Genomic DNA, 25338 nt, shown 5'->3' on the forward strand with positions numbered 1-25338 from the left:
CAGGATAAATATAACAGTACTGCATGAAAATGTTACACCATTACTAACTTACAGTCAACAATTTTCCTCCAAATTAATCTGTTATCTGTCAAGATTCCAATATTATCAGATCGTGCTTTTTACTGTATCAATACATCTACATCTTGGTCTTCCTCTGGGTCTTTTTCCTGCAATCTTCTTGGAATCAAACACCTACTTCGCTAATCTTTCCTCTCCCATTCTGTTTAAGTGACCATTACTACCTAATATTAGCTCTATTAACACATTCTTGAATGCTAACAATGACAAGTTTTTTCTAATATCCTCATTTTAATGTGATATTGCCATCGATGCCATCTGTTCACTCCACTAATCTTTCTCAGAATTCTTATATCAGATGTCTCCAGTCTATTATCAAGTGCTTTATTTTTAACCAGGGTGCTTAAGGGTCAAAGCTGTATAACTGAGAGGAGACCTCCACATAGCCTTTCAAGGAATGCGGAGAACCGACAAGGGCTTCTGACCTAATGTCCAATCCTCACCTTCTCGTGGTGCACTCTGTTGGGTATCTACTTTGATACTGAATGAACGAGGATGGGCTGGCAATTTGGGATTTAGCCGACCAAATTGTATTCTTATTGGTTAAACCAAAATAAAAAATGATGGTACAACATGACAAACTTTCATGCCAGCTGGGGCGTCGCCCGGTTAAACAATGCCCCCGTTGTTTTCGCTAGGGAACCAGGGCGAACAGCGAAAAGTCAGCTACTGGAACAAATCTGAAAACAAACCCCAACTCAACATCACCAGAGTTAAAGATCGGTACTATCAACGTAAGAAGCCTGAATGGCAAAGAAATGGAGCTAGCTGAGGAATTAGATAAGTACCAGATTGACATAATAGGGGTGACTGAAACAAAAAAGACCAAAACTGGTGAGATCTTTCTGAGCAATAAATACAAAATGTTATATTCAGGCAATGGCAATCAAGGAAAAGAAGGAGTAGCCATAGTATTCATATTCATAGTATTCATATTCATAGCCATAGTATTCATCATATTAAAAATGAGGATATTAGGAAAGAACTTGACATTGTCAGCATCCAGGAATGCATTAGCAGAGCTAATCTCAGGTGGTATGGTCACTTAAATAGAATGGGAGAGGAAAGATTAGCAAAACAAGTGTTCTCTGCCAGGTTGGCAGGAAAACGACCCAGAGGAAGACCAAGATATAGGTGGATTGATACGGTACAAAGTGTGTTAGACGATAGAAATATAAGATCTGATAATGTTGGAGTCTTGACAAGTAACAGACTGATTTGGAGGAAAATTGTAGATAGGAAGTTAGTAATGATGTAAATTTTTCATGTAGTACTGTCATATCCTGTACACTCCTTGAGGGTACATGGCAGGAATTTGATGATGATGATTATTTTTAACCTAGTTCTCAGATAAATAAGTTAAAATTGGTTTGAACACTGTCTTGTATACAGCTAATATTGTATAATATATTAGTATATTAGTTGTATATTAGTATAATATACAACTTTTACCAGATAATATAGCTTTTCCAGATGAAGCCAGAATAGCTTCTATAAGATTTTTTTCAAGTATCATTTATTTTCATTTCCAGCAAAAGAAAAAAAAAAGTTGTAACTGTATGATGTGTACAGTAAACTCATAGTACTCCAGGGCACCAAAAGAATAGTTTCTTACAATGATCCTTTAGCACAGCATTGATGATATCAGGGTTTAGTTGCAGACTTTTTTGGTAATTTATAATGAGCAAGTTCGTTATAGTGGTGTTCAGATATTAAATGTTAAATTACACATGAATTTGTGATTAACTGGCATTATAAAATTACTTTTCACTTCAAATATAAAATAAGAAACATAAGAAAAAACTTACCACTAACTGTTCCCCATAAAGTGGTGTCATTGTATTTCCCTCAGGTCTTGGAGAATTTGGATCTGGCTGTTTAGCTGTAATCCAAAATATGAAAAAATTACTGGTGGTTCATATCTAAATCCACTTCATGGATTTAGGTGTCAAGTGAAGATGGGAGACTAAAAAGAATCATACCCGTTTAAATATTAACATACAAGTTCGAGCTGAATGGGAATGTTTTATCTTATATTGATGTTTGAGGTGCAGGACATGAGAAACTATCTTATACCTTCCATTTACACATCAAATGGACACAATCCACAAACTGTAACGTGCTTTCTATTCAGACAAAAGCTGCTATGTAGAGGGAAGAATATTGATTTCAAAACATGTAAATAATCAATAATTAAGAGACATGCCACCATAACGCAGCTGGAAGAATGATCAGACATTACACTCTTTGATGGGAAGACAATAAATTCAATCCTAATTATGACAAGAGAAATTTTTATATGAACTCAATGAAAGCATGGTGTGGATGATAGATTACTTGGACATATGTAATAATAAACAAAATTTCTGTATTTAGGTGGGTGCTACACTAAATTAAGAAATGTTGCAGAAAATTACATGACCTCATTAGTATACAGGATGTGTCAAAATTATGTATGCACACTTTAAAAATTTATATTTTATGAACATACAAAATTGTAATTTTCTTTATCACATTTTTAAAGCTAAAAGATAGACAATTTTTTTTTCATAATAATATAAATTTAGTTTACATATTCAAAATGCCCACTATGAGCATGAATACATGAACAACATGTCTCCAACCAATCTGCAACATGAAAGATCTTGGATCAATAACTGGACCTTATTGATTCAATGGTACTATTAATGGTGAAAATTAACACGAAATGTTGAAAATTATGCTGTACCAAATATCAGAAATGTATTCAGAGATAAGCTGGTGTTTATAAAAGATGGTGCAACCCCACATTATCATTCAAGAGCGAGGAATTTATTTCAACAATTAATTTCCTGAGTGATTTTGGAGTGCATTTGAATACACTCCAAAATCTCCAGATCTCACCACTTTGGATTTTCTTGTAGGGATACTTGAAAAATCGTGTCTATGGTCACAAAATGCAAGCAAGAGGAAATGTGGATGATAATACAACAGGAAGAATAAGAAGAAAAAATTTTGCCTTTCAGTTTGTACATCATTGATGAGAGATGTTGCTCATGGAAGGCATTTTGAACATTTTAACTAAATCTATGCTATTATGAAAAAATTTCTATCTCTAAAATGAAAAGAGATAGAAATTTCATTTCTATTTCTAGAATGAATTACACGAGTGTAAAACTGAGACAAAACACTGCCCATATATGATAAGGTACTTCATACAGAAAATAGTGAAAAATATCATCACCACCACCATTATCAACTTCCTGATATGTATCTTCTCAATATTACAGAATACTATGATACTACATTATAAGCTTAAATTATTACAAATTGCTATCAAAAAAACTTCATCTAGGTTAGTCAGGTTAGTCAAAAGATCATCAGCACAAGCAGTAGGGATTTACTCTCCAAATTAGTCAGGTAGAAAGATTCTTTGCAAAAAAAATTACCAACCATAGAGGGAGAGCAAATCTATTTGTTTCAATAATGAAATGTGGTGATTTGGCATAATCAAAGCAATTCCAAAAAGGAGGAAAACTCATAAAAAACTTTATTACTGTAGAATTTTCACCAAAGTATCACAGGTATTGTTAGTACTGGATCATAGACCAGCAACTAAACAATGACAGACAATCTAAAAAGAGCCACCTGAGTAGCTAACGTAAGATAATTAAATATTATTATTGTATGGGCACCTCCATGGAGTCTGAAGACTCATTGTGGTAGACCCAAACAATCAACACAATCTATCATCTCTCTCCTTAAACCCATTCCACTCATTTGCAACTCTCCATGTGAAAAATCTGGTCTTCACACCCTACTAATCACACTTTTATTCAACTTCCAAGGATGTCCTCTTGTTCTGCCCCCCCCCTCTAGTTAAGTGCTAAAAATTTTCAGCTGCATCAATCCTATAAAACCATTTAATTAATTTAAATGCTTCTATCATAACCTCTCTTTTCCACCTATCAACCAACATTTGCAACCCACAAACATTCAATCTGTCATCATAGCAGGAATTCCACAGACCACTCACAAAACTTGGTCACTTGCCTCTGAATCTTCTCTTTCACTTTCTCATTCCTAAGAAATGCAGGCAACACTGAGCACAGTAATCCACATAAGGATGTATCAAGGCCTTATAAAAAGAAATGATAACTTCTGTATCTCTGCATGTAATTGTGTTCTTCAATAACTAAGTAATCCTATGAAGTACCTTGGACACTTAAGCAATATGCCCTCTAAACTTCAACTCTCTGTCTACCACTAATCCTAAACCCTAGCTTCGTCTACTTCCTAGAGTACAGTTCCATCAATATGGTAAACAGCTTGTAATTGATTTAGCCCAAAATGTATAACTTTACATTTCTCCACATTAAATTGACACCCATTATCTTTTGTCCAAACTGACAGCTCATTTAAATCATCCTGCAAGCTTTCCACATTGTCTTGATTAATTTTGCATTATCAGCAAACACCTGAATATTTCCTATATTATTTATGTACAAATTAAATAGTAATGGTCCTATCACAGAACCTTGCACCATGGCACTAGTCACCTGATTTCTCTGGATTCAGCTCCTCCACATATTACTTTTTGATATCTGGCCAGCAGCCATTCTCTCATCCACATAACCAGCATGTTGTACCATCATTTTTTATTTTCCAACATGTTCCAACATAAAAATGTGCACAAATTCACATGGAGAGAAGAGGCTAGGAATAAGAAAAGTCTCATTGACTATGTTATTGTTGATAGTGATGTTTTCTCCCTGGTGCAGGACACCAGAGTGTACAGAGGATTTGAAATTGGAAGCGATCACTATTTAGTCTTGAGCAGGATAAAATTGAATTTCATATTGAAAAGAATAACATGTAAGAAAGTTTTAAAGCGAATAAAAGTTGAGCAGCTCTCAGATGTGAACTGCAGACTAAAATACAGAAAGATTATGGAAAAGAAAATGAAAGAGTTTGAGAACAGGAATCAAACCTTGGAGATTCAGAGGCAAACTCTGAAGAAAACATTGATTGATTCTGCCAGAGAGGCATGTGGTGAGGTTGTGTGCAAGGATAAAAAAATCAGAACTCCCTGGTGGACACAGGAAGTTAAAGAGGCAGTGAAGGAAAAGAAGAAAGCATATCAAAAGTTCCTGGCAAATAAGTCAGCTTTTACTCTTACAGAATACAGAGACAAATGTAAGAAAGCTAAACAGAGACAAATGTAAGAAAGCTAAACAGTGTGTAAAACTAGCTAAACAAAAGTCATGGGAGGACTTGGGCAAGACTAGAGACCGCAGATATGAGAGTCCTGAGAAAGATTAGAGGCGTGAACAGATGGCATCAATGGCAATATCATATTAAAAATGAGGATATTAGGAAAGAACTTGACATTGTCAGCATCCAGGAATGCATTAGCAGAGCTAATCTCAGGTGGTATGGTCACTTAAATAGAATGGGAGAGGAAAGATTAGCAAAACAAGTGTTCTCTGCCAGGTTGGCAGGAAAACGACCCAGAGGAAGACCAAGATATAGGTGGATTGATACGGTACAAAGTGTGTTAGACGATAGAAATATAAGATCTGATAATGTTAGAGTCTTGACAAGTAACAGACTGATTTGGAGGAAAATTGTAGATAGGAAGTTAGTAATGATGTAAATTTTTCATGTAGTACTGTCATATCCTGTACACCCCTTGAGGGTACATGGCAGGAATTTGATGATGATGATGATGATGACATAACCAGCATCATATCCATCCCTATTTGTTCTAATTTGTGTAACAGAGTTCCACATGGTATTCTGTCAAATGCCTTTGCAAAATGTGACAGCAGAATCATCGTGTAGCCATTTCCTTTATCCAACTCAGCTGTTACTAAGGTATGACTGACCCATCATGAAGTCATGCTGACCTCTATCATGTTCTTATGCACCCATTCATGAATTCTCTTTCTGACAAATGAAACTCTTCAAATACTAATTAGTCCATAATTTGCTTCTGCAGTCTTTGAACCTCCCTTATGCAAGGAAATTATTTTGACTTCTTTCCACTCCCTTGGAACTCTACCAGAGCTGAGGCTTAAAGAGCCTAGTCATAGGTGTAAAATCTTGTATAGAGGGAATTTCGAATAAAATTTCTTCTATACCGATTTTACTTGGAAAATTAAATCAATTTAATATATTTGTAATTTGATTAATACTTAACTCAATTTTGCTGTAATAAATCTGAAAAAAAAAAAATAAAAAATTAGAATAAATTGTAATAAAAAGAATTGTACGGACATAGAATTAACTCAGACGGGATTAACACGTAAGACCCGAGGCGATCGCAACTTGCGAAGGTCAGTGAAATACAGGGTTGCCCGACTTGACTCAGCGACTGCCAGGTGGCTGAGAAGACCCTTTCAAGAAAATCCGGGCGATTAAATCTGCAAGAGTTCCAAGGTCGGGAGAGCAGAAATTGTAATAATTTATTATATTTTTATATTCTTTAATTATTCTGTGTCTGTTGAACTGCACCTTTGTAAAAATATTGATTTTTATATTTGTTTTTTATTTGTCTTTATTTATCTCGACTCACTTAACTTATAAAACTAACAGTCATAACTCTGAGTTGTTGTAATCTCGTTGCTTGAAATAGACTATTACCTTTAATCCTTTCAGTCTATCAATTTCTTCCCCCCCCCCTCTCAAGGTCGTGACTATGCTACTTCATGTGTACGTATTTTAGAATTTAGGAATTGCCTCTTACAGGAGCCAATTCCTTTGTCTAAATGGCTGGCTTTTTCTTGCACTGATCTCTAAAAATTTTTATGACTGTGCCATCAGAGGTCACGTAGAGTATATTTGCATGTATGTTTCCTATACATGCAAAAAAAAAAAAAATGCCCAGCATAATACGGTATTTGTTTAGGACTTTCCTAGATGTGAAATTTATGGCAAGGATTGCTGATTTGTTCGTTAGCATAAAGAACAGTAGTAAAGATGGAAAGCCTGTTATTGTAAAATTTATTGTGAAGTATTTTGCAGTTATAAGGAATTAGATATTGTTATGTATTGAAAAAGGAATAGTATGTGAAAGTTTTAGTTAAGCCTAATAATAATTATAGTCTGAGTTAAATTAATGTAAAGTGTGTACAAGTCTGCTCCCGTGTCTGAATTATATGTGAGCGTATTTATTGCATTAGTCATTAAGCTTAAGAGAGAATTGTTTAATTAACTAACTGGAGAACCAGACATGCGAATTTTATATTCTTCCTATGTCATTTTAGTTGAATTTGAGTTGGATTAATTTAGTATGTATAGTGTTACTTCTTTTTTTTTTTTTACTTTAATTTAGCATGAATAAATTGTTTTGTTTGTCAAATAACTTGCCTGATTCTGCCTGACCAATGCACTTCTCATAAAAAGATAGAATCTGTGTGACCTTAAGAGTAAAAGTAGCCACGACTGACAAATAGTAGATTTTAACGTTGCTTGACTTGGAGATAATTTTTAGAGATAATTCCATGTTGTGCTGGGCGTTTTTTTTTCTCCATATATAGGAAAAATATACAATTCCTCTACATGACCTCTGATGGCACAGTCGTAAATACAAATAAATTTCCAGAGATCAGTGCAAGAAAAAGCCAGCCATTTAGACAAAGGAATTGGCTCCTGGCAGAGGCAATTCCTAAATTCTAAAATAAATACACATGAAGTAGCATAGTTATGACTTTGAAAGGGAGGGAAAGAAATTGATAGACTGAAAGGATTAAAGGTAATAGTCTATTTCAAGCAATGAGATTACAACATCTCGGAGTTACGACTGTTAAGTTTTATAAGTGAGTTGAGATAAAGACAAATAAAGAATAAATATAAAAATCAATATTTTTATAAAAGGTGCAGTTCAACAGACATGAAATAATTAAAGAATATAAAAATATCATATATTATTACAGAGGCATTGCCAGTTCTGTTGCACATTCCTGCAAAACATGAGCTGATCTTCATCAGCTGTATTTACCACTGAGATTCTGCAATATCCTAAGAACTTTCAACTCATTCACCTCAGCTCCCACATAAGTCTCTGTTACATATGTCACAGAATTAACCTCACTTCGATGATATGCCCTTACAAAGTGATCACTCAGTAACTATTTTATCTCATTCCTCCTCTTACTTGCCACATAAAGAACTCTTTGCAACTTTCTTTGACTTGTTTGGTTAGTTTCTTCTCATAATCTGATTTTGTCATCCATACCATAATAGTCACCTTTCTTGCCTGACCTGTGTACTGTTCATAGTTGCTAGTCATCTCTCTCCTTATATATATACCCTAAACAGCATTTTCTTTTTTCTGCAGCTCATGCTTAGTGATATTACTCATCCATCTCACTTCTACCTGATTAACCTTCCTTACCTGAGGTATACAATTTAATATTGCTTCCTCTAGATGCCCCTTAACTATCTCCCATGCACTACTAACATTGTTACCCTGCAGTGTTATATGCCATGGCACAGATTCAAGCTTCCTCTTAAGCTTATCATAATCACCTGACTTGTAGTTCCACATATATCCCTTCTTGAGAATATTCCTCATGTTTTACAATTTCCCAAGTCAAGACTGTGTGGTCACTTTCCCCCAATCAGAGGCAATGTAGCCACTTTAGTTACGAATAACTCTTCTGAACCTATGACCAGGTCCAATACTCTTGCACCCTGAGTCCTCTCCATCACATGCTGCTTCAAATAATTATCTCTCAGTAGGTGTATAAATTCCATTTCCTTCCTGTTATGTGATCTCTCTCTCTCTCTCTTCCTTCTAGTCTATATCTCATAGTTGAAGTTCCCCACAATAATCACTTCACTTGCACTCATTGTACTAATTTGCTGATGCATGTTTCCCAGATCAACCCTACAAACCCCTTAGCCTATAACAGCAACCAACCATATATTTTGCCTTTATCTGCCTTGATCTCCCACCAGACTGCTTCAAATGAACAAAACTCTCCCACCTATCTCTTATTTTTTTGGCTATAATTCATCTGCTATCAGCAGTAACTCTCCTCCTATCCTACCTTCCCTGAAAATACTAAACCCTTCGCATTCTATCCCTGTAACTAACATTATCTGCTGTTAGCTAAGTCTCACTAATGCATATAACTTTTGGCGAGGACACACCTATGCCAAAAACTCCTCCCTCTTGTTCCTGATACTTCTGGCATTAGTATATAGAAATTGCAGTATCCTTTTAGGCTTCCAACCACCTTTACTTCCTGAATTACCTTATTCAAAATTTTTGCTTAAGAGACTAGATTCCACAATTGTTGGTCATTCCAACACTTACTTACCTCATGGGTGCCTTCACACACACACATTCACTTGCATCCATCCTAATTGTTAAAGTTTTCTGGAATTTGTACTTCAGCATGCTCCATGAACAAAGCTTTCTCTAGACACCTAACACCAAAACCATTTAAGTGCAGTTCATCAGCATTATAGAAATCCTTCTTTTTGTCAAACTCAGACCACAGGTCCATAAACCTTCAATCAATCATTCTTTCTTGCATATTGATTTATTTGCTATCAATGTCCTCCTCCTCAATTTGCCTCTATCATAGCATGGAAGGAGACTTAAGATCTTCACCTTCACGCTGTTATTTTTTGCTTTGTTCAACAACTCCTTCACATCCACCATCATGGAATACTTTTCAACTCTCAGATCATTAGTGCCAACCAAGACAATTAGACATTTGCCTTACCTTTTTGCATCTAGATAGCATGACTAATATCATTAACTTTTGCACCAAGGAAATATGATTTTGTTTTACTTTCATTAAGTACTCCTCTGATCATAGTCTTCAAACATAAATGTCTCCTTAAATTATTTTTCTGGTTTGTTCACATGATCTCGATTTTTACCTCAGATCACCTGCTTCTTTCTCATTTCAGCCCTGCCAATCTCTTGCTGCTATGCAACTTTTTGATTTTGTGAACTGTCCTGTGAAGGATAACATGCAATCATACTATTTCCTTATTTAGGTCTATTTCATTCTCAATATTAATTCCAACATTAACATTTTCATTCTACTGTCAATACTGTCTATTCTACTAATACTTGCTTTGCTCTTGCCATCTAATATAGCAAGAACAAAGCAAATCTGGTACTCACTGTCAAAACACTTAATATACACTCATTCAGCAGTTTCACTCTCCTTCCATAAATCCTTTAATTTTAATGACAAATACATCAAACACACACTGCACTGTACAAAATCACATATGATCAAATCACCCAACAATGATGTGTTTGTCCTGTAAAGTGAATGCACTGAAGCAATTTACTTCATCTCTAAATTATGGAATGCTGTGACCAAGTTGCTGCCATATTGAAATCTTTTCTAAATGAAGTTGAAAAAGTATATCATGATTGGTCTCAAGAATAGGATTTCTGGATTATTTAACCTATATCCCACCCTCAGTATGAATGTCTAATCCATCAGTAATAACCATTCATGGGCAGGATTCACACATAAAATATATATGTATGTATGTGTGTATGTATGTATGTACAGCCATCTTATTTTACAATGTTTCTCATGCATTAAGAACACAAATTTTGGTAAATTAATTAGTAGTAAATTAATTTACCAAAATTTATTAACTTATTTTTAGTAAATTAATAAGTAGGAGTTTTGGCTTTTAGTTATGACAAAGCCGCAGCTCCTGCTTTGAATGCAAGGAAGTCCACAGGTAAATAAAAGACAAAAGTATAAAAGTAAATAAATTCTGGAACACTAATAATTTCTAAAACATATGTAAACTGAAAGTTTTGGAATAATTTTAAAAGGCTGCAGGATTATCAAATTCTATCCAGATTATAGTGAGCAAATTAAAAGGAACCGGTTTGAAGTTATTTTTTGCAATGTTAATAACAATGTTGTTCCTTTTTACAATGACTTGCTATGTAATTAATAACTATTGTTTTATAACAACAGACAAGAGTACAATCTAATGGAATACTATAATAAAAAGAATTTCAAAGAACAAAAGATTCTTACTTTCTAGCTCTGTTTCATCATCAACATAAAATTCAGGTAGAGGCCTTCTCTTTGGTCTCTGTAAATGAAAATCTGCAATGAGTTAAGTTTTTTCTTGTACAAGTAATATACTATACATTTAACATACTAAAAATAATCACATTGACTAGTGATATGCTATAATTACACAAAGTTTTCATTTAATAATTAAATCTTACTTTTAATGTATTGAGCAACTGCTGAATTTTTGCAGATACTTTCCATTTTCCTGTACCTGCAAAATGATATAAAAATTTAAACAACTCAGGTTTTTACACAGAAGTAACAATTGTTAAATTTAATTATGATAAACAGAATTGGTATGCATTTCTTCCATCAAAATAAACAAATTACTTCATTTTTCTTAAAAACTTACACCTTTCCCAAGAAAAGAAATTTTTTCTATTTATATAAAATACTTATATATTCTATCAAAATTTTTTTAAGAATTAAATAGTAAAAATTAATACAAATATAGGCAACTGAAAAGTCTGCAAAATTGATGTCGTTATATTTTTAATTTTAATAGTGTATTGAGATAAACAATTATATATCTTCTATACACCTAAGCTAAAAAGCTTAAAAACGCTTGTTTTTGTAAGCAAAATGGCATAAATTATGTTTAATCCTTAAATGATTTTTTTTCCTCTTTGTTTGAAATAAGTGGCCAACATCATTCAAAAACTCTTCTCTGATTCAAAAAAAAATATTTCATTTATGAGTTTGAACTTATGCATACTGTAGCCAAAAGCATCTGCAAAGCAAATATCAAGATGCTGTAAAAGTGGCAATGCATTTGACATTGCCTTAAGTCATCAAAAATATGCAGGTACTGCATCCACAGTACGAATGAACTATATAGGTTTCCAAAAAAAGACAAACTTTTGTGGGTGGGAGCCACATAAAAATACCCTCTTTTTTGCCTATCAACCAACTTCTGCAATCTGTAAACCCTCAGTCTATTCTCAGAGGGAGTATTCCACAGACCACTCACCATCTTGGTTACTTGCCTCATCCTCAAAAAAACTCAGGTGACAGACCTGAGTACAGCAATGCAAATGTGGCCATATCAAGGTCTTATAAAGAGGAAACTGGATGTGTCACTTTCCCTTCATCTGACATGTAGATAAAATTTGGTCCTATCAATTGTTCGAATGACTGTGTGTGTGGGGGGGGGGGGGTTCAGAAGAGAGAAAAGGTCAAGAAACTTGATATTCCCCTTCACCTGACATATAGATTAGATTTAGTATTATCAATTCTTCTAATAATGAGCATTTATTGAATGAACAGTATTTCAAAGTTGAGGATGTCTTATTCAACAAAGACTGGGCTGTACTGAAGAGGGATCAACTGTTTTATGTGAAATCTCATCCAGGAAAGGCTGTAAACTTATAATACATTAGTATTAGTAATGTGGATGAGTTAAACATTAGTTAACCATGAAAACTTCCTGAGGAAACCAAACTCTTGAACCTTTTAGGCCAATGATCTCACATCAGGCAATGAACTTTATCTACCAAATAAAGATGATCACAAATATGTGATGCCCACAGTGAGATTTGAACAGACAGTGGATAAACAAAACACTTGGCCACCAGACAGATATAATCTACTAAATATCAGATTTAATTATAATTTTATGAAGTGTTAAAATATAACTGCCAAAATTCTGTAAACTTTTAGATTATTCTTGTAACAATTTTGTTCAATAACTAATGATATCACAGACAAGAAAAATAAGTCTTAACGACTCTTCCTCATAATGTTATCATACCTCTATTGTATAGGAACTAGAGTGCATATACCCCCATATGTAGTCACAGCCAGTTCATCTACATCATTCTTCATAATCAATCTCTTGCTTAATCAGAGGACCTAATTTCTAACCATGTATCTCACTACTTTTTTTTCCCCATAGTATAAACTATATAATAATGTTGGAAAAAGGGAGGGTTATAAATTTGTAACAGCAGAAGATCTAAAAAATTTAGTAAGTAAGAGAAAAAATTTTCAATTTTTTTAATTAAAAGCCATCCTCATATTTATTTTTCTAATTAAATTTACAACACTTAAAGCCACATAGCATGCATAGGGGCAAAAGATAACCAATATACATCTTTCTACAAATTGACCTTCTGTTTTTGTCTAGGCTTTTTTTTTTTTTTTGATATACTAAAGTTAAAACTGACACCAAATAAAAGCTGGAGTATGTAGGATTAACAAAGAAACACACACACACACACATTACTATAGCATATAATTAACATTCTGAAATTCCATGATGACAAACAACATGTGTTTGACTTTCAAAATGTACCATTTAAAATCCATATTTTTTTTTTTAAATCAACCTCATTATGGCAAAAATAAATACCTATCCAAAAAAAAGATAAAAGCAGTTATTACAGTTATTGCATCAAAGACACAGATAATGAAGATGAGAAACAGCATCGCTAAAATTAGTTCTCAAGCTCTGATGAACCTGATAACTTTTTAGAATACTGTATTTACATCATCACCAAATTCCTGCCATGTACCCTCAAGGTGTGTACAGGATATGACAGTATTACATGAAAAATTTACGTCATTACTAACTTCCTATCTACAATTTTCCTCCAAATCAGTCTGTTACTTGTCAAGACTCCAACATTATCAGATCTTATATTTCTATCGTCTAAGGCACTTTGTACCATATCAATCCACCTATATCTTGGTCTTCCTCTGGATCGTTTTCCTGCCAACCTGGAAGAGAACACTTGTTTTGCTAATTCTGTTTAAGTGACCATACCACCTGAGATTAGCTCTGCTAACACATTCCTGGATGCTCACAATATCAAGTTCTTTCCTAATATCCTCATTTTTAATATGATATTGCCATTGATGCCATCTGTTCACACCTCTAATCTTTCTCAGGACTCTCATATCTGTGGTGTCTTTGGTCAAGTGTTTTACTTCTGACCCAGCTCTCAGATCCATAAGTTAAAACTGGTTTGAACACTTTTCTTTCTTTTAGATCGTGGTTTGAACACTGTCTTGTATACAGTTAATTTAGTGTTCCGACTAATTTCTCTCTTATTCCATATGAATTTATTCAATTCCTACCATACCAGCTTTGTTGATTCTGTTGTCTATTTCCATATTTAATTTACCATCATCATCAAATTCCTGCCATGTACCCTCAAGGGGCGTACAGGATATGATAGTACTACATGAAAAATGTACATCATTACTAACTTCCTATCTACAATTTTCCTCCAAATCAGTCTGTTACTTGTCAAGACTCCAACATTATCAGATCTTATATTTCTATCGTCTAAGGCACATTTTACTGTATAAATCCACCTATATCTTGGTCTTCCTCCGGGTCTTTTTCCTGCCAACCTGACAGAGAACACTTGTTTTGCTAATCTTTCCTCGCCCATTCTGTTTAAGGGACCATACCACCTGAGATTAGCTCTGCTAACGCATTCCTGGATGCTGACAATATCAAGTTCTTTCCTAATATCCTCGTTTTTAATATGATATTGCCATTGATGCCATCTGTTCATGCCTCTAATCTTTCTCAGGACTCTCATATCTGTGGTCTCGAATCTTTGGTCAAGTGTTTTACTTCTGACCCCAGTTCTCAGATGCATAAGTTAAAACTGGTTCGAACACTTTTCTTTTATTTTAGGTCGTCGTTTGAACAGTTTTGTATACAGCTAATTTAGTGTTCCGACTAATTTCTCTCTTATTCCATATGAATTTATTCAATTGACTTCCTGCTATACCAGCTTTGTTTATTTATCCTGTTGTTTATTTCCATATTTAATTTACCATTGTTAAATCTGGAATGAAGGGCTTAATTTATTCTTAAACATTTCATTCAGGATTTAACTGAGTTGCAAAATTTCAAAGAAAAAATGCTTATAAATAGGCAAGAATAGTAATTGTAAATATGCTAATAATAATTTTGGTATTTTACTATGTATTATTTATAAATGGTCCTATAAACAGTGGGTAGGAAACAAAACATTGTTTAGATTGCATTGTATTACGAAAGTCAGAGCAAAGTATAAATAAATGTAATCGAATTGTAAACATAACCCCAGGTGGTCGGCGTGCGAAGTTAGGACACGTGCAGGATGCCATCGAATGGAGAAGGTGCTGTGTGCAGAAAAGGCTTAAGTGACGTCTGCAAGCGATGACGTAATAGGGAGAGCAGATGCAAGGAGTATAAAAGGAAGTGGCAGTGCGAGCAGAGCTTGCTCTCTCTCTCTCTCTATTTTTTTTTTTTTTTTTTTGAAGTTAGGGTTCGAGTGTGGGTCATAGAGAGGGCGAAAATGGTCAGCATTGACGATATGGTCTAATAGCAGTTACATCCGAGAATTTTCTTCAATGCAACGAGATGACCAGCGAACACCAAAGTCCGCGAAGCTCCAGCCGTACCGCTCCATTAGAAAAGTACCGAGCAAAAGGGGTTTAAGTGAATCGTGACCGCATTCACAGGAAAGTCAAAACAGAGGACGACCAATCTCAAGACAAGGCACCTACTCGAAGAAAGCCTGAAATAAGATCAGATAAAAGGAATCTCTTGACTGTCTAAGCTGGTCGGTAATGTTAAGTTTCTATATCCTTGTATTGTATTCTTAGACCACTGTGAATGAAAGTGCTAAATTTCTAATAATCGGACCTGTTGATATATCTTAGGACTTTAGAGATTAATCCTCCAGTAAGGAATTGTGTTAATTCTAGAAGTAAATTGTTCCTAATATTGTTAATAGCCAAATCTAGAGTGTCATATTTTAACATCTAAGAGGAGAGAAAGATAATGTTCTACGAGGTTGAATTAAGTGAATGGGAATAAGATTGCTTGTCTCTGCTAATGTCTTTCAACATAATATGCTGATTGTAAAATAGACTTTTTCTGCTTGTGTAGTATTGCATTTTTGGGACCTAGCATTTAGTTTGATTAACATGTATCATGCCTTAGTGATAATAAACATTCCTGTTTTATTTACCCAAAATATGTGTCTGATATTTCAAGTGAATGCACCTCATGCTAAAAAAATTAGAACCTGAATAAGTTGAAGCGTGGGAGTTTAAGATAAGAACGGGCTACGACTGCAATTTAGTCTGAAATAAGTATAGTAAGGATTTATTTAATTTGTTAGAGTTTGAAAACGTGATAGTCTGTAAGTCAAATGTCTGACAAGAATTTTTCTCTTGATTAGGAATTAAGATGGCACAGCAAAACAAATAAATTTTCTTAATTCCAAAAAGGGTTTGACCTCGGATTTTCAATCAGGGAGAATTTGGCTCTAACTTGAAGCATTCTCTTTGTTTGACTTTTGTACACGCTTCAAAAGTTTGAAGGATAGGACACCAAGGGTTATAGAAAAGGCACAGCAGATAAGAATCTAATTAGAGTAGTAATAAGACAAGATTTTGATAGGTAGGAATAATTAAGGAATAGAATAGAGTTGATCAATAAGTAACAACATATATATAGGAAACCAACGACGTTACACCATCTTCACTATAAATCGTAGCAAGTAGCTGAAATGTTTTACTTGTTCCACAGGTTCTCCGTTCACAATGCAGTTTATATTTTCAACGATTCTGCCTATTTTCATTGTCTTTGTCTTTTTATTGCTGACCTTCACACCATATCTATTACAACAGTTATTCAATTTAGTCAGGGAATCTTGCAGACTTGTAGCGGATTTATTTAGAAGTATAACATCGTCTGCATAAAGCAAAGAGCTGACATTAACATCTCCAATTTTGATATCATGTTTAATACCATTTTCCTTCATAATGTGATCCATATAGATAATGAATAACAGAGGGGATAATGTACATCCTTGTCTCACTCCAGATTTAACATTAAACCATCTTCCTGTATTTCCTTCAATTCTAACTGCCGACTTACAACTCTAATACAGACTAAAGTATTGCTTGATATAATGTCCCACTGACACTATATAACTGTAGCGTATTGAATAGCTTCTCTCTTGGCACTTTGTCATATGCCTTTTTCAGATCGACAAAACTGGAAAAGGCATATGAGATGGTGCCAAGAGAGAAACTATTCAATAGCTACAGTTCTTTGGTATCAATGGGGCATTATATCAAGCAATACTTAGTCTGTATTTGAGTTGTAAGGAAATACTGTATTAGCACTGAAATAATCATTTAAACTTAAAAATTATATGGTCAATCAATAAGGGATATGAATAAACTGCAGATATTAAAATGAAGATTTATAATTTTTTTTTTTAATTGAAACATTATTAATTAAAAAGTCACAGTTCACAGGGCAAAGTCATATTCGCTAAGTTATATTTTTGGAAAGGTGGGGGGGGGGAATAGTTTTTCATGAATGAGAATATGACAAACTAACTGCAGGGCTAATCTGGAAAATAACATTCTCTATTTTATGGATGTATCCTTAGTAGAAATATAATTTTATCACTATATTGTCTGTTAAAAAATAGATAACTACAACCATTAACTCATCATCATCATCACTGAATTCCTAATATGTACACCCTCGGGGGGAGGGGGGGGATGTAACACCATTACTAACTTCTGATCAATAATTTTCCAAATTAATCTGTTATCTGTCAAAACTCCAATATTATCAGATCTTATATTTCTGTCTTTTAAGGCACTTTTTACTGTGTCAATCCATCTACATCTTGGTCTTCCTCTGGGTCTTTTCCCTGCCAACCTGGCAAAGAACACTTGTTTTGCTAATCTCCTCTCCCATTCTGTTTAAGTGGCATACCACCGAAGATTACCTCTGCTACCACAGTCCTGAATGCCTACAATGGCAAGTTCTTTTCTAATATCTTCATTTTTGATGTGATACTGCCATTGATGTCATCTGTTCACTCCACTAATCTTTCTCAGAACTCTCATATCAGAGGTCTCTAGTCTTTTATCAAGTGTTTTATTTCTAACCCAGCTCTCGGATCCATAAGGTAAAATTGATTTGAGTACTGTCTTGTATACAGCTAATTTAGTGTTTTGACTAATTTCTTTATTATTCCATATAAATTTATTTAGCCGACTTCCTTTCAAGCCAGCTTTACTAATTCTGTTGTCTATTTCCATGTTTGATTTGCCATCTTCATTAAAAATTGTGCCTCAAGTAGCTGAAATGTTTTACTTGTTCTATAGGTTCACTATTTAGGATATTGATATTTTTAATGTTTCTGTTTATTTTCATTATCATTGTCTTTTTATTGCTGATTTTCATACCAAACCTATTACAACACTTACTCAATTTAGTCAGGGAATCTTTCAAACTTGTACTGGATCCATTAACTTACTATGTAAAAAAATTTCAAATAACAAGTGAATAAATGCAAATGATGTATACAGGTAAATGATGGTAAGTATTTCATATACACGTTTTTATTTTGACACCAAATAAAATGTACATATCAAAAAGTTCGTGCATAAGTTACCTGATGTCAATGCTTTTTGAATCTATTCAAAACATACAAATCAGATTTAGCCCATAATAATATAATATATTTAGTTTAATCCTTTATCCAAGTGTGAGCAAACAAAGTTTGCACCTGAAAATGTCTTCAGGACTGTTGATGTTGTATGGTGTTGAATATGGTGTTGTACTACCTTACCGGGGTAAGGCAGGTGTTATACTACCTTACTGGAGTAAGGTAGTACAACACCGGGCAACTTGTAGCAAAGGTGGACCAAGTTAACACCATTCCTATCCCAGTATCTCCTATAATGCAAAGCAAATCTCCTTGCGGATATGTATAATGTTATGCATTAAGGGATTGGCCATTACCCAGACTAGTTTCGACCTTTATTGAGGTCTCTTCAGTGGGAGCCAGGCCCAGAGGTGGAGATACCAGGCAGAAGCATTAGCAAGGTCATCTTTACTTATAGGAGTTGCCAAAAGGTGTGCCACCTTTTTTTTATTAAATTACTCTGGATTTAGAGAAAGATGTTGAAAGTTTATTTTTCACTTGGTTGGAATATAATAAATTTAGTTTAATCCTTTATCCAAGTGTGAGCAAACAAAGTTTGCACCTGAAAATGTCTTCAGGACTGAATATGGAGTTGTACTATCTTACCGGGGTAAGGTAGGTGTTATACTACCTTACTGGGGTAAGGTAGTACAACACCGGGCAACTTGTAGCAAAGGTGGACCAAGTTAACACCATTCCTATCCCAGTATCTCCTATAATGCAAAGCACATCTCCTTGCGGATATGTATAATGTTATGCATTAAGGGATTGGCCATTACCCAGACTAGTTTCGACCTTTATTGAGGTCTCTTCAGTGGGAGCCAGGCCCAGAGGTGGAGATACCAGGCAGAAGCATTAGCAAGGTCATCTTTACCTATAGGAGTTGCCAAAAGGTGTGCCACCTTTTTTTATTAAATTACTCTGGATTTAGAGAAAGATGTTGAAAGTTTATTTTTCACTTGGTTAGAATATAATAAATTTAGTTTAATCCTTTATCCAAGTGTGAGTAAACAAAGTTTGCAATTGAAATTGTCTTCAGGACTGAATATGGTGTTATACTACCTTACTGGGGTAAGGTAGTACAACACCAGGCAACTTGTAGCAAAGGTGGACCAAGCTAACAACATTCCTATCCCAGTGTACCATTCCTTACCCCAGTAAGGTAGTATAACACCATATTCAGCCCTGAAGATATTTTCCGGCACAAACTTTGTTTGCTCACACTTGGATAAAGGATTAAACTAAATTTATTATATTCTAACCAAGTGAAAAATAAACTTTCAACATCTTTCTCTAAATCCAGAGTAATTTAATAAAAAAAGGTGGCACACCTTTTGGCAACTCCTATAAGTAAAGATGACCTTGCTAATGCTTCTGCCTGGTATCTCCACCTCTGGGCCTGGCTCCCACTGAAGAGACCTCAATAAAGGTCGAAACTAGTCTGGGTAATGGCCAATCCCTTAATGCATAACATTATACATATCCGCAAGGAGATGTGCTTTGCATTATAGGAGATACTGGGATAGGAATGGTGTTAACTTGGTCCACCTTTGCTACAAGTTGCCCGGTGTTGTACTACCTTACCCCAGTAAGGTAGTATAACACCTACCTTACCCCGGTAAGGTAGTACAACACCATATTCAGTCCTGAAGACATTTTCAGGCACAAACTTTGTTTGCTCACACTTGGATAAAGGATTAAAATAAATTTATTATATTCTAACCAAGTGAAAAATAAACTTTCAACAGATTTAGCCCATATGAAAGTATGTCGTGCATGATCAGCTTTAATGAAAAGGAACTCAGTTTAACACAGGTTAATTAATCATTCACAGTGAAATACTGAGCAACAAGTATTCAAAAGGATTTGGGAAAAAATTCTTAAATAAACCTTTATTTTTATAGTCTAAATAATTAATGATGTGAAAAATGTTACAAACCTGTAGGATAATCCAAGCCTGTAGAAGAGTGCTGAGTAACTCGAACTGAAGACATGTGAGCTGAATTAAAACGATTTAGGTGATCTGTGCCATTTCTTCTTGAAGCAGTCGAAGTGTTACTGGTAACGTCAGGCTGTGGACTAATATCTGAGAAGATATAATAAACGCATCGGTGTTATATATATTTCTTCGCAGCTGAAGTGCGTCAGATATACATTAACCACAAAGCATCATCAGAAAATGACACGAAGTTATTTTTAATTTTGTGAGCAATTACTTTGTGGAGTAGTCAGGTTCGGTCAGTCAGCAAAAAAGAGGAATCCAAAAAGAATATATTTATTTACATTGAAATGAACAAGCAGATTTAGATTTCTAATCTTTCTTTAAGAATATCTAACACTCAACTGCAACAACTAATTAGCTAATATTTAATTAAGTAATCAGATCTCACATTTCATCTAATCAACAAATCAAAAGCTGACTCAACATAATTGACATTTCATACAGAGGTATGATTATCCTCTGTAGTACAGTGAGGCTGCTATACAATTAAAAGCTGCGAAGTCCAGTCTGAACTTATTACAAAATGTCTGAGATGAAACACGGGTTTTCAATTTTTTTTTTTTTAAATAATATAATACCTTCCAAAAAAGGATAAAATAAGCCTTAAATAAAAATAGCTAAAAACATGAGCTTCTTCTAAATAACAACTACAAGAAGTTATATTCAGGCAATCACAATCAGAGAAAGGAAGCAGTAGCTAGAGTCTTTAATAGAAAACCTAAACATGATAATCTTGAATGGTAGACAATATCAAGTAAAGTAATGTGGCCAAACATCTAAATTGGAAACTGGAGATGAGACTTATTTGTGATTAAGACACAAAAAAAGATTCTACCAAGGAGGAAGTGAAGGAATTTTTGTGAGTCATTAGAGATGAGAGCTGATATAAAGAAACAGGAAAAACTGATACTTATTGGAGATCTAAAAAGCAAAGTGAGAAATGAATACTAGATATACAGAAATGTATGTTGAGAAAGTTTGGAGAAAAAGGTAATAATAAGACAATAAATGTGCATAAATTTTTATATAGAGAGAAGATAAGGAATAATAACATTGACTATGTTACTGTGGATGATAATATCTTCACAACTAGTTCAGGACACAAGACAAGCTTAGATGTTGAACGTTATTCATAACTTATTTTAGCAGTATTAATAACATCAAATGAACTATTTTATAAAAAGATGTTTATTAATGGGCTTACATTTCACTGGATTTCAAATCAGAGCACAAAGCGGCATGTTATAGTTTATGCATGACAATGAGTAAGAGAAACAATTCAAATCGTAACGGACTAAAGATCTAAAGTCTTAATTTATTATTATTATGTTAATTTAGCGCCCAATAATATTGTAAAAAAAAGAAGTATTACAGCTATGTAGGAGTTGATCTTAAGATAAGTCTCCCAAATTCTTGGCAAATTAATGCAACCATACTTGTTCAGGTTAGGAGAATTCTTTATCACCATGGTTGACTCTAAAAATAATATTTCTGACCTATAACAACTTCTAAATGGCACATTGGTTTTCTTCCATCTAATCCTGCATGAAAGGGGTCTCCAAAGCATGGGCTGCCAGTCCTGATTTGCATAATAATGGTAGCAAGTGTATTTTTTATGTTCTCCAAAGAAGATGTTAACAGATCTCCCTGTCTGTGCATAGTAGGCCAAGTAACAGTCACAAGGAACTTCATACACTCCAGGACATGCTAAAGGATGGAGATTATCCTTAGGAGAGTGGATGAGAGTTGCTAATTTGCATTTGTATGAGTTGGATGTACTACAACTGTTGCACAAACTGAATAAGAATCCTGCAACAGGAACTGATAGGATATTGACACAAATGCTAAAAGAGTGTTCAGCTGAACCTTGACCAGGCTATATAATTTCAGTCTCAAAACAGGGAAGATTCCAAAAGAGTGTATGATAATCCCATTGCACAAGAGTGGTGCAAAGATTGATGTATCCAACTATTGACCAATCAGTATTTCAGGAGTGAAGGTGAAGATTTTGGAAAAGTTGGTTAGGGTTTGCATTCAGAAATGGATTGACAGAGAATCTATACTTTGTAACGAACAGCATGGACTTACTAAGGGAAGGTCATGTTTTAGCAACTTGCTCACATTCTATGATAATGTTACCATTTAGCTAGACAAGGGAAGTGGATACACCATGATACTTTTGGATTTTGCTAAGCCTTTTGACAGAATACAGCATGGAAGACTGTTGCATAAATTGGAGAATATGGATTTGGATTATAAAATATTTAGCATGGATAAGAGGATGGCTGACTGGCAGATATCAAAATATGGTATACAGGGATGTAAGTCTGCAAGATTTAGGTAACTATTGGTGTACCACAAAAATCAGTCCTTGGTCCATTGTTATTCAATCTGTACATTAATGACATCTGGAAGGATCTGACAGGCAATATACAGCTATTTGTTGATGATGCATAGATTGGTAGGGAAATCAGGAGTGCTGCTGATATGCAGTATTTGGAGAATGATTTGAATAGGCTGGAATTGTGAGCATGTGAAAATGGCTATCATCAGTTCAATGTCAGTAAATGTGAAGTCATGCACTTTGACATGATTAGATATCCAATGTCGTATTATATTGATGGGATTATGCTAGAAGAAACTGATCAGACTAGAGATCTTGGAGAGTTAGTAGACAGGAAGTTGAAGTTCAAAGGTCGTATAGCAAAAAATTTTCAAGAACACCTCAGAGAATGATTGCAATGATGAAACAAACCCTGACATATAAAGATAAGAAAGTCATTTAGCCTCTTTTACAAGTCCTTGATAAGACCTCACTTGGACTACTGTGCACAGGTCTGGTCTCCTGGTTTCCATGGTGATTCTGATACAGTGAAGAGAGTGCAAAGGAGAGTGTTAAAAATGATATTAGGATTCTGGAATACTGATTATGAAGCCAGATTGAGAATTTTATGCTGCAGACACTAGAAAACAGGAAAAAGAGGAGTGATATGATTGAAATTATAAACTTCTGAAAGGGTTATACAGAATTTCAATAGATGGAATTTTTTATTTTACAGAGTGGAGAAAGGATGCGAGGGCATCCATAGAAGTTAAGAATGAATGCTGTCAAGAAGGGGGAAGGGCTAGATTCTTCTCTCATAGAGTAGTGATCGATTTGAATGGATCGCCGTTGGATGTTGTGTGTGCAAGTAGTGTGAATGAATTCAAGAACAGGTATTCGATGAGTTCCTGACTCCCTGGAGGTCTCTCTTAATAATAATAATAACATAGTTTGAATGTGGTGGTGCAAAGGCCATGTTTTATTAGTACTTTGGCTATCTTTTCTGATGTATCTCTGACACGGGGAATAAGAATAGTAATGTTTTGTTCTTGTGTGTTGAAAGAGGAAGGAGTAATGGGGTTATGTAGCATTTCATCTATTTTGTAGGAATTGTAGCCATTGGCCAAGAAAGTATAGCACAGATATTTAAGTTTAGGCAGGTGACAAAAGGTATCCAAAGTGTCTTGTCCATGTTTTGGATATCCCTTCACACACACGATTAGATGAGAAAAAAAAAATGAATGTGCTATTTAGAAGTCATTACAGGTCAGAAAGATTATTTCTGGAGTCAACTATGGCTATGAAGAATTCTCCTAACCTGAACAAGTATGGTTGCATTAATTTGCCAAAAAATTTGGGAGCCTGTTATCTTAAGATAGATCAACTCCTACATAGCTGTAATACTTTTTTTTACAACATTAAAGAGTGTCAAATTAGGACTTTAGATCTTTTGTCAGGTATAATTTGAATTATTTCACTTACTCATTGTCATAAACTATAACATGCTGGTTTGAAATCCAGCAAAATATAAGCCAGTTAATAAACATCTTTTTTATAAAATAGTTCATTTGGCATTGTTAATACCATTAAAATAAGTTATAAAGGACACAAGAGTATACAGAAGATATGAAATAGGAAGTGATCACAATTCAGCTCTGAGAAGAATAAAACTGAATATCATATTGAAAAGAAAAATATATAAGAATTTTTTACAAAGAATCAGAGTTGACATAAGTGAACAGTAAACTTAAATATATATATATAAATAAAATTATTGGAGGAAAAATTAAGGAATTTGAAAACAATAATCAAACCTTGGATAATCTGAAATCTTCGTAAACACTGAAGAAAGCATATTGTTTCACCCAGAGAAGCATGTGATGAAATGGCAAGGATCTGTATTCAAGCTGATGAGTTACGGTTTTTTAATTGGCACAAGGACTGCAAAGGTCACACTGTACCATATCAAAGGTTACAGCAGTACACAAGGTAATACAATCACAAATATCCATGCCCATAGCAGGATTCAAACCTGCGATTGGTTGGAAAGTGGGTATGCTAACAACTCAGCCAAACCGGGCTGGCAATGTTAAAGTAGCAATATACAAGACAGTATTCAAACAAACAAATATAAACTTATTGATCTGAGAGCTTGGTTATAAGTAAAATAGCTGGTCAATAACTAGCAACCATAGATATAAGAGTTGTGTTAAAAATTAGAATGAACAGATGCACGAAAAGAATTATATTAAAAATGAAGAATTAGGGTTATTTTTGATAAAAATGCATACAAGTATTAGATGCTAACAAGATTTTGTCTCACTAGACTTTTTTCATTTGCAAAACACTGCAAGACATTTACGGGATCTCGATTTTGAATATATTAAAGAAATGCAGAGCAGAATGATA

The 25338-nt window shown here is 34.3% G+C and overlaps 1 protein-coding gene across 2 annotated transcripts in view; it reads right to left on the reverse strand.

Annotated features, from left to right (window-relative positions):
* Positions 1-25338, reverse strand: part of LOC150109471 (disco-interacting protein 2-like) — a 456967-nt gene that overhangs the window by 199417 nt on the left and 232212 nt on the right. For both annotated transcript variants that reach the window (XM_090408476.1, XM_090408468.1), the window contains exons 6-9: positions 20544-20690; positions 11294-11349; positions 11097-11154; positions 1887-1960 (exon numbers count right to left, since the gene is read on the reverse strand). In XM_090408476.1, the coding sequence (XP_090264602.1) occupies positions 1887-1960; positions 11097-11154; positions 11294-11349; positions 20544-20690 (335 nt within the window). The remainder of the gene's footprint in view (positions 1-1886; positions 1961-11096; positions 11155-11293; positions 11350-20543; positions 20691-25338) is intronic.

Source organism: Typopeltis vanoorti, chromosome 2 (assembly GCF_054136105.1).
Source record: "Typopeltis vanoorti isolate ZY-2024b chromosome 2, IOZ_Tvanoo_1.0, whole genome shotgun sequence".
Classification (NCBI taxonomy): Eukaryota; Metazoa; Arthropoda; class Arachnida; order Uropygi; family Thelyphonidae; genus Typopeltis; species Typopeltis vanoorti.